Here is an 11387-nt window from a genome sequence, read left to right on the forward strand (position 1 = left end):
AAAAATCAGAGGGTAGGACTACACTACAAAATATAGGACAGAGAAGGATGGAATGAAGGTCCCCAAGAGTGCCCTTGTCGACACAAGGAAACTTTGGATTAATCATTTGTCAGGTCTGGGAACAAGGCTGGAAGTGTTGATTCGTTTGAAGGGAAGTAAATGTGTCAACCATGAAAGCAGGCAGTTTGACCTGATTTGCCACCCTCTGATTTATCTACAGAGAAAATTAAATCCCTGTAGAAAGGAAATCATTTACTTATAAGTGTCTGCTACCAAAAAGTAACCAAATAAATAGTCAATCTATTAATGTCATTAAAACAAGATTTTGAGGGTCCTTAAAAGTTTGAAGATTTTACTTATGTACCCATGAGAGGGATTTTTTTGTTTCTTCATTCATTTGTTTGTGTGATTAGTTGAAAGATTTACACTGCACTCTATTCTTGCCCAAACTCCCTAATGTAGGGATTGTTTTTTGCTATGGATGTAGCTAGACACACACACCCACTGCCATCAAGTGAATTCTGCCTCATAGGGACACCATTGGGTTTCCAAGGCTGTAAATCTTTAAGGAAGTAAATTGTCTCATCTTCCTCCCATAGAGCAGCTGGTAGGTTTGAACCACCATCCTTCTAGTTAGCAGCCAAGTGCCTCACCCACTACACCACTAGAGCTCCTTATATTTCCTACTAAACTGCTACTTTTCTGTTAATACAATAACTCACAGAGCACTTTCAGAAGTATTTTCATCCTCCAGTGACAAAGTTGGCATGTTTGCATGTCTGTGACCTTCTAGATGGAGTCAGATATTTACCTTCCTGGGGCATACATTAGACTTCCTAATGAGCATTATTTCATGAATCTTAAATTCTAGGTTCCTATTTTAGAATGGTGGGGCTCTGGTGGCATAGTCCCTAAGGCATTGACTGCTAACCAGACAGTTGGTGGTTCAAACCCACCAGCCACTCTGTGGAAGGAAGACGGGGCAATCTGTTTCCAGAGATTTACTGCTTCAGAAGCCCATAGGGGGTTGCTAGGAGTCAGAATCAACTTGATGGCAGTGAGGTTATTTTTGTTTGTTTGTTTGTTTTAGACTGCTAATTCCATTAATTTCTTAATGACAGTGTTTTACTACGGAATCACAACTAATAAGCCACCATAACTTCCAGACCATTTCTTAGAAGATAAGTTATTTTGAAATGCTTGCTAGTGGATATAGGTAGCATAATTGCTCTCTTATATTTTTCAGTCTTTTTAATAAAATATAGCTTGAACATTATTACGACAGTGTTATAATAACCACTTTAGAAGAAGAATCAAAGTAGTTTTGTTTGTCCGTTAAAGTGGCTGGATTTAATTTAGTGTAATTGTTTGAATTTTATAGAGTAATATATTACATCAGGATGTGTATGGCATTATAAAACAAGAAAGGGGGAAAAAAACAGAAGGTTGACATTCTGCCAACTAAGTATCTTGCACAATAAATAATTTAGAACAAAATTAATTTATTTTTGATTAAGTTTCATTTTACAGTTAATTAACCTTTTTTCTTAATCCCACCTAGACTACTAATATGACTTCCAATTTAAAGTCATTGCACCTTGGCTCCTAACATCTGTATAAGTGTCCCATCACATCAGCATTTCTAATTCTCACTGCCCCACACTTCTCGTACTCTCTCAACCCTCATAAATATAATAAAACATAGGTGGAAATTATGATAGTCAGAAATATAGCAATGAATATCTCATAGAAGAATTTGGGCTCATGAACTAATCTTTTATGAATGTGGCTACTGAAATACCAAGTGTAATTTTACATAGTCACCTTTCCATGTAAGCTTTTATCAGTCCACAGAAGCAAACTATTTATTTCAAAGAGACAAACACTTCAGCAAAGGAATGAGAAATATCTTACAATAAGATTTTTTTATCTTCCTCTTACCTCGCACACCACAGTCACAAAAGGTCCCCCCACAAAATACAATAAAGTTGCCATTGAGTTGATACCAACTCATGGAGACCCCATGTGTGTCAGAGTAGACACCTGTTCCACAGGTTTTCAATGGCTGATTTTTCTGAAGTGGATAGCCAGGACTTTCTTCTGTGGTGCCTCTGAGTGGATTCAAACTCCCAACCTTCGCATTAGCAGTTAAGCACATTAACTGTTTGTATCACCCAGGAACTCCCTTTAACCCTCAACCCCCTCCAATTTCAAGTCAAAAGAGAAAAGGCCAGTGTCCAAAGTTTTGCTAATGATTCCATGGGTCAGGAAACAAAGAATGAAAATGTCATTACAAACATGCTGAATATCCTCCAGAATCATCAAGATTCCTCAATGGAACAAATAAAAACCTTCCTAAACTACTCATACAAATTTCAACTACTTCTTGAAAGAGTATTTGTACTGATTCTTTTCTATTTATCCTCCAACTTTCATATGGTAAGCCAAAAGAATTTGAACTTGCTGATTTGGTATAAATGCCCCAATTAAAGTTATGTTGTATTCTACATTATTGTTTCCATTCATCAAACATATGGGACCTGTACCCACAAGTAATTATGGAAAATACAATTAGGTAAGATTGGAGCAGAAATTATTTTTATACATCACAATTGCCTTGGGACCTCTGGTGGCATAGTGCCTAAGGCATTTGACTGCTAACTAGAAGGTTGGCTCTTCAAACCCACCAGCCACTCCTTGAAAGGAAGGTTGGGCAATCTACTTCCGTAGTGATACCGCCTTGGAAACCCAAGGAGGGGTCGCTATGACAATTGCCTTGGAAGTGACTATATTTATGGGGAGGGGTTTCTATAAGACAAGTAAACCCTTCCCCATTGTGGACTACATGCACATGCTCAGAGCTATTCTTCTGACAGAGCCCAATTCTCTGAACACTGGTTATGATACTCTGAGCAGATTGTGGGGCAGCCAGCTCTTAGTAACCAGTGAGTGGAAGGTTTCTGCCATGATTTTTAACATCTAGACTTGTCAAAATCATTTCAAACAATATTTGCAGTAGTCATGAATTTCTAGCACTTCTGCAGAACCTGAAAACCCACAAAGGCCTCCTCTAAGCTTGAAGGAATTCTCTCAGTGTTGGGGAATCTGTAGCTTAAGAGAATAAGGTTCCTGTTGCTCCACCAGGATAAGACTGAAGGACACACAGAGGGATCTCTAGGGCTCTACTGCTGGTGGCATTGTGAGCACATAGACCTGTCTTTCCATCACGAGGCTGGCTTGGATTCACACTTGGATTAGGCCATTGTGGTAGTTATCTTTGTGTGTCAACTTGGCTGGGCCTGGTTGAGTGTCTGGGCAGCTGGTGGTAGTTAATTCCCATGAGGAGACTGGCAATCAGCTCCATGGTGGGGTCTACCACAGCAGCTGAGTAGCTGCCTTCGGGATGTGGTCTGTTTCCTGTATTTAAGGAGAAGCCTTGGGAATGGTCTCTATTCTGTGGCACACTTGGACCCTGCATGTAGCTGTGCCTTGCTCTGCTGACCTTGGGACTTAAAATGGACTTGAATTAATGGCCTGTCGTGTGGTTTGGTAACGTCAGGACTGTGCCTTTTTACTTGTCAACTTTGGGTTTGCCAGCCTCAGTAGCCAGCAGCTGTCTGAGTGAAGAAACGCCTCTAGCTCCAGTGGTCCAGGAGCAGGAGGCAGAGCTGGACCCCACGTTTGAGGGGCTTTCACCCAGCCCCTGGAGCCTGGCACTTTGAACTTGGACTTAAAGCCTCCAAATTTTAAGAATAAACTCCTGTTTGTTAAGGCCATCCCATTTGTGGTATTTTCTGTTAGAGTGGCACTAGGTAACCAGAACAGGCATGGATCTGCACTTGGAAGTCATCATTTCAATTACATTTGGCAAAGATCTTACTTATAATTTCTCAGAAAATACTTCTGGCTCAGTTCTAGTATTACCAACATTCCAGAAAATTTTATAGCTATCACTCTAATGGATAGTATTCTAAATTAAAGCAGTAGTGATAGATACAATTTTCCAACTTACTGAAATAGCAATAGCCAAATGTATTTCCTAGAACCAGATTTTCCTACCAACTCTCTCCTATTCTATCAAAAAAAAAAAGAAGAAGAGAAAATGTCTGGTTTTATATATCATCAGCAGTAACATATTTTAAACACGCTTTCCCTTTGTCACTACATAAAAACTGAAATTGCTAGCATCTCAGTTTTTCTTTACAAAATACATTTACCAGTAACATTTAACATTCTTACTGATAATAAGAATGTTAAGATGCTAGAGAAACACACATTAAGCAACCTTCTCGGAAGCAGCCCTTTCTATTCAATTTTAGTAAGGGTATTACAAAACTAAGGTGCTCTAGTGGTGCAGTAGTTAAAGTATATGGCTGCTAACCAAGAGGTTAGCAGTTTGAATCTACCAGTCACTCCACAGGGGAATGATGAGGCAGTCTGCTTCTGTAAGATTTATAACCTTGGAAACCCTATAGGACAGTTCTACTCTGCCATATAGGGTCACTATGAGTCAGAATCAATTCGATGGCATGGGTTTTATCACAAAAAATATAAACTGCTTATTTCTTTCAGTCTGAAGTTATTTATTCAATTCATAGAATCATAGAAACACAAAATTTTAATGTTAGAAGGAACTAAAGAAATTATCTTGTCCAACCTCCTGATTTTATACATTAGAAACCAGAGGTCATTCTTTTTAGGTGTACTCACCCAAAATTATAAGTAAGCTCAATATTTTTATATGTTTAGGCCTCTAAGACATCTGTTAATAAAAATGAAACTCCATTTCAAAAGTACCAAAAATTTATCTTCTTTGTTTGTATAATAAAACTTTATTGTTTCCTGTAGATAATGTTGGCATAGTCAAACTTCTGTCTTTAAGATTTTCTAGATGGGTGGACAGACTGAACTATTAGGAACATCTATGAAGCAGGGAGTGTACCCAAGACTATGTTGTGTAGGGTTGGCAGACAATGGTCCTATAAGTGTATTTGTATGATCTGTAAGAATTCTCAAGTGTATAGTAGAGCTGACAAGGGATAAGGTTGTAGTCACTTCTTGGTCACAGCCAGCTATCCAGAGGGACCGAGTAGTTGAACTGGTGGGCTCAGGACCATAGTCGCAGGGGACATCAAGCTCAATTGGCATAACATACTACACAAAACATTGTTCCACCTCCTACTTTGGCAAGTAGCGACTGGGATCTTAAAAGCTTGCAAGCAGCAATCTAGATGCAATGATGGGTCTCTCCTTTTCCAGAAGAAAGAATGAAGAAAACCAAAGATTCATGAAAAGAATTAGTCCTAGTAACTGGTACACCATGTGATCCACAGCTTATACGACTATGAGACCAGAAGAACTAGATGGTACCCAGCTACCACTGTCAACCACTTGGAGAGGGATCTATGCAAGAAATCCTGGATAGAGAGGGAGAACAATGAGGAACAAAACTCAAAATCATTTGGGGGAAAAAAGGGGGGGGGCAGGTTTGTTGGTCTGATAGAGCCTGGAGGAACCACTGAGACTATGGCCCCTAGCTGCCCTTCGGGTCTGGAATTGAACCCACAACTGTGGCTTCCAGCCAAACAAAAGATAGGCATATAAGTTGAACATTTACCTGAGGTAGATAAACTCCTTGGACAGATCAATCATGGGAGAAAAAAGGGCTGTATATGCACAGGAAGACAGCTCAGGGGTCAGGAGTGCATGGAGGAATGGACATAGGGAAGAAGTAACTATCAGTGAGTTGATTAAATTCATAGTGACCTCTCCTTGGGTTTCCGAGGCGGTATCTCTACAGAAGTAGATTGACCAATCTTCCTTCCGAGAAGTGGCTGGTGGGTTTGAACTGCCAGCCTTCTGTTTAGCAGTCAAATGTCTTAGGCACTACGTTACCACAAATCCTCAAATAAGCACAAGGAGATGTGAAACATTAAAATCTGCCCTGAGCTAGTTTACAGGGTTTTTCAGTTGAGCTTGTATCAGTACTTGGCTTCCCAATGGTTTTACCTTAAGTTCTCACTGAAATAGGTACCACCCTCTTACATCTTTCTATTCTTAATGCTCTAAAAGTGTATTGGGAATAGTCCAATAGCAGCATGACTATAAGAAAACCTGCCATTAACTAAAAGACATTTCTAACCTGCATACACACCCCTCCTTCTCCTCCTGCTTTAATTTAAGCTTATTTCACCACAGAAACATATAGTCTTTTAGACTTATATGCTTGGGGTCCAAACAAACATGAAGATTTGTAACAACCCAAGGTGTCTTCCTTCAATTTTCTTAATGTGAATGAAATGATAGAAATGTAAACATCTTACCTTCCAAATGATCCACATAACAATATACATCATAAGTTTCAAGAGGAGAACGGAATCCATAGGTTCTAACTCCTTCCTTCCCCATCATATCACCATAACAGCCTTCTCGGGGTGTCCGAATGGGATATCTGGGGAAACACATGGATACTCAGTGGCAATTTTCTCTCGTGTTTTATTAATATATTAAAGCCTGTGATCCCCAGACCTCTCACCTAACGGTCTGGTCAGACAGCCAGCCTGCGTCACACTGCTCAAATCCATCTTCATAGGCGGCATGGAGCTGCTCTGGGGTTGCTATGACTGCACCAATGTCCAAACACGTCTTCTTTGCAGTCTCAAAATTCAAAGTATACCTGCTAGTTGCAGCCCTGTAGTGAAACACAACCCCTGAAAGACAGAGAAAGCAATTAGGAACATGTTCCTATTTCTCACTATATTGTGCAAAATTTATCATTGGAGCAACGTATCAAATTAATTGGGGGAAAAAAAGTGGTAATAACATCATGATAATTTTTTATATTTACCTGATGTAATGCCTTTTTATTCAAAAAAGCCAGAGTTATGTAAAATCACCCCCAGGTGATTTGAAGAACCCCAAAATGCCTATCACCCAGGTTTCCCAAGTCTTTTAATTAGAAAGTTTCCTAACCATGAATTTTCTGTTAATATGCAAATAATCCAAGAAGAGGATTTTAGTCACTAAATACCCAGTGATAGGTACTTGTGCTAATCACAGGCAATATTTATCATGAGAGCACTGGGCATTTAAAGGGAGTAAGTGCTCCAGAAGACACAAGAGTTAGGGAGCCACAAGATCAACTCCCCTACTTCATGATTTTGCCCAAGGACAACTCAGTAGAATAAACATGAACCATTCACTTGTCCCATGTAAACATTCACTAGCACTACTTCCTCCAGTCATAAATCATTGAAATATTTACTTCCTGGAACAATATAAAGCCAAATTTCCAAATCCATTGCTGTCAAGTTGGTTCTGATTCATGGTAATCCTATGTGCTACAGAGTAGAACTGCTCCATAGAGTTGTCTTGGCTATAATCTTTATGAGAACAGATTGCCAGGTCTTTCTTAGCACCACTGGATGAGTTTGAATTGTCAACCACTACATTAGCAGCCAATTGCAAAGTGCTTGTGCCACCTAGGGGTCTTGAGACAATATAATAGATTTGAAAAGATACTGGAGTATGTATGAATCACAAGTCTTTCTTCAATCCCTGCTTTGCTCCTTAATCACACATAAGTCAGTCTCTGAGCCTTAATTTCCTTCCCCATAAAGTGGAACTAATATTGCTCATGATGTGAAAGTCAAATTAAGTAAAGGTTGAAAAATGGTGGGTAGACTACAATGTACTACCCAAATGTGTAATCATATTCACTACCTGACCATTATAATTTAGGGTCTTTTCTATGACAGATAAAATGTTTGATTTTTATCCCAAGGAAGGTCTGAAATAAAGTTCTCTAGAATCCCTTGGTATGAAGTCAGATACCTTGGTGATGTTGTGTTAATGTTAGGTGCCATGCAGTCATCTCCGATTCACAGCAACTTTATGTACAACAACACGAAACCCTGCCCGGTCACGCACCATCCTCACCACCCTTGCTATGCTTAAGCCCATAATTGTAGCCATTATGTCAATCCATCTCATTGAGGGCCTGCCCCTTTTCCACTTAGCTTCTACTTTACCAAACATGATAACCTTCTCAAGGGACTGGTCCCTTCTAACAACATGACCAAAGTACGGAGACAAAGTCTGGCCATCCTGACTTCTAAGAAGCATTCTGGCTGCACTTTCTTCAAGACAGATTTGTTTGTTGTTCTGGCTAAAACCAAAATCCCTTGACATCGAGTCAATTCTGACTCATAGCAACCCCTACTGGGTTTGCAAGATGGTAAATCTTTATGAAACAATATTGCTCTGTCTTCTTTCCACAGAGTGGCTGGTGAGTTTGAAACCACCAACCTTCTGGTTAGTAGTCAAATGTCTTAGGCACTGCACCACCAGCACTCCTTGTTCTTCTGGCAGTCCTTGGTATTTTCAGTATTCTTTCCCAATAGGACAACTCAAAGGCTTCAATTCTTCTTTGGTCTTCATTATTCACTGCCCAGCTTTCACATGGACATGAAGTAATTGAAAATACCATGGCTTGGGTGACTTGCACCTTAATCTTCAAAGTGACACCTTTGAGAAGGTTTTTTACAACCAATTTGCCCAGTGCAATGCAACATCTGATTTCTTGACTGCTGCTTCTGTGGGTATTAATTGTGGATCCAAGGAAAATGAAATTCCTGACAGCTTCAATCTTTTCTCCATTTATCATGATGTTGCATATTGCTCCAACTGTGAGGAATTTTTTTTTTTAATTTTTATTGTGATTTGGGTGAAAGTTTACAGAGCAAATTAATTTTCCATACAGCAGTTCATACACATGTTGTTTCATGACATTGACTGTAATGTCCCACAATGTAACGGCTTTCTTCCCATTTCCTCCCCACAGTTACCTCTTCCCTGTGTCCTCCATTCCCATGCACTCCCACTCCACAAGCTGTCTCCCTGTGCAAACACTGCCCTTCTGTTCTCCCATGATTGATCTCTCCAAGGAGTGTATCCACCTGGTGTAAATGTTCACCCCCTATGCCTGTCTATTGTTTGGCTGGAAGCTACAGGAGTGAGTTCAGTTCCAGACCTGAAGGATGGCTAAACGCCAAAGTCTCAGGGGTCTCACCAGGCTCTATCAGACCAGCAAACCTGATCCCTTTTTTAGGATTTTGAGTTTTGTTCCACATTGTTCTCCCACTCTCTCCAGGATCTCCTGCACCGATCTGCACCCCTCCTCACCCCACCCCCCAAGTGGTTGACAGTGGTAGCCGAGCACAATCTGGTTCTCCTGGTGTCATGGTCATATAAACTGAGGATCACACAGTCCTTGGACTAGGTGTTTCCATGTGTCTTTGCTTTTCTTCATTCTTCTTTGCTCTAGACGAGGAGAGACACATCATTGTACCTTGATGGCTGCTTGCAAGCTTTTAAGATCCCAGTCACTACTCAGTTGAGGATTTTTGTTTTCTTTATGTTAAGGTGTAATCCATACTGAAGTATAGTCTTGGATCTTCATCAGTAAGTGCTTCAAGTCCTTTTCACTTACAGCAAGCAAAGTGGTGTCATCTGCTTCTCACCGGTTGTTAATGAGTGTTCCTCCAACCTGATGCTATGTTCTCCTTCATATAATCCAGCTTTTCAGATTACTTGCTCACCATACAGATTGAATAATTATGGTGAAAGAATACAACCCTGATGCACTCCCTTCCTGATATTAAGCCAAGCAGTATCCCCTTGTTCTGTTTGAATGACTATCTCTTAGTCTATGTACAGCTTCCTCATGAGCACAATTAAGTGTTCTGGAATTTCCATTCTTCACAGTGTTACCTGTAATTTGCTATGACCTACACAGTCAAATGCCTTTGCATAGTCTAGAATACACAGGTAAGCATCTTGGTGGTTGCTTCAAATGTCACTTTGTCATATTTTAGGGGTTCCCTAAACTAGTGGTTCTTAAGCTGGTCTCCAAGGTTCAAGGAATTCTCAAAGGAGTGACAGAAGGTAGAGGTAGAGGTAGAGCGGAGGGTAGAGCTTTGGATCCTCCCCTTCCATTGCAACATGAACACCTCCACTTTTAGCTGCAATAAATGGTGACTCATTTCTACGAGCCTACAATGTTAGTCAAGCTTGGGAAATCACTGGAAAATTGTAATTGGAGCAACTGGGTCTCACAATGAGACTTTTTTTAAGATGAAGATCAAAACTGTTCTTATCATTTGTTTAAGATGAGTTGTTTTTTTGTTTTTTTCTTTGTTATCTGAAATGAATTGTGGTTCTCAAGATATCTTCCATTCTCTTTTTATTCCTAGCAACTTCCTTGGGCTGACAAGCCAGAGTTTGATTTCTAGATATAAGATTATTTCCCATGTGACCTTCCTTTCATGACCTCTCTTTTCCCAGATAAGTGAGGTCCAATAAAGTAACTATTGGGAAATGGACTAGCCAGGACATAGATAAGCACCTCTGATCAGTGACAACAGAAAAAGACTTACACTGTCACCCAGTAGATAAAATGACAATTAACATTCATTTTCCCATTTTTGACTTTTCATGCCCTGAATAGAAACTCTTGCAAATAAAAATCATTAAATGCCATTCAGTAAATTTGTAGCTTTATATATAAAGCCTTTATAAGATTGCCAGGAAGTATATATGATGCTATGTGATAAGTAAAGAGATAGCCTATTATAATCTCTAAAGACTAAGCAAAAATCTTGATGGCTTTAAATTAGACTTATGTTGATTAAAACTTCAAATAATCTTATTGGTAATTAAAGCTCCTATATGTACACTGAAGACTGATGGTAGAGGGCATACATGACCGAGATGGGGATGTATGAGTATGTATAATTGTCAGAATAATTTGAACATCCCATGGGGCTAAGGAGATTAAGTGGAGGGTTTCATTGTCTCAGAGGGGCAAGGGGCAAATCCATTGCTAATATTTTAATTAAAAAATAATTGTAAGAAGTTGTTAAACCCCTTTCAAAAATTAAAGTATAGATAGATAGATGTTGTTGTTGTTGTTGTTGTTAGGTGCCGTTGAGTCATTTCTGACTCATAGCAATCCCATGCACAGCAGAACAAAACGCTGCCCAATCCCGTGCCAGCTCCATGATCCCTGCTATACTTGAGCCCATCATCACAGCCACTGTGACAATCCATCTCGTTGAAGGCCTTCCCCTTTTTCATCGACCCTCCACCCTACCAAGCATGACATCCTTCTCCAGGGAATGGTCCCTTCTGAAAACATGATCAAAATAGGTGAGACGCAGTCTCACTTCCAAGGCCATTCTCACTTCCAAGGAGTATTTCAGGTCCACTTCCTCCAGGACAGATCTGCCCATGGTACTTTCAGCATTCTTCGCCAGCACCACAACTCAAAAGCTTCAACTCTTCTTCGGTCTTCCTTATTCATTGTCCAGCTCTCACATGCATATAAG

At 39.9% G+C, this 11387-nt stretch overlaps 1 protein-coding gene across 1 annotated transcript in view; it reads right to left on the minus strand.

Moving 5' to 3' along the window:
- The window catches only part of VCAN (versican), a 127215-nt gene that overhangs the window by 105286 nt on the left and 10542 nt on the right, over positions 1–11387 (minus strand). Inside the window, exons 3-4 of the mRNA XM_007950544.1 lie at positions 6536–6710; positions 6324–6451 (exon numbers count right to left, since the gene is read on the minus strand). Coding sequence (XP_007948735.1) covers positions 6324–6451; positions 6536–6710 — 303 coding nt within the window. The remainder of the gene's footprint in view (positions 1–6323; positions 6452–6535; positions 6711–11387) is intronic.

The sequence above is a fragment of the Orycteropus afer genome, unplaced genomic scaffold (assembly GCF_000298275.1).
Source record: "Orycteropus afer afer isolate SDZICR_OR568_19922 unplaced genomic scaffold, OryAfe1.0 scaffold00276, whole genome shotgun sequence".
NCBI classification, from domain to species: domain Eukaryota; kingdom Metazoa; phylum Chordata; class Mammalia; order Tubulidentata; family Orycteropodidae; genus Orycteropus; species Orycteropus afer.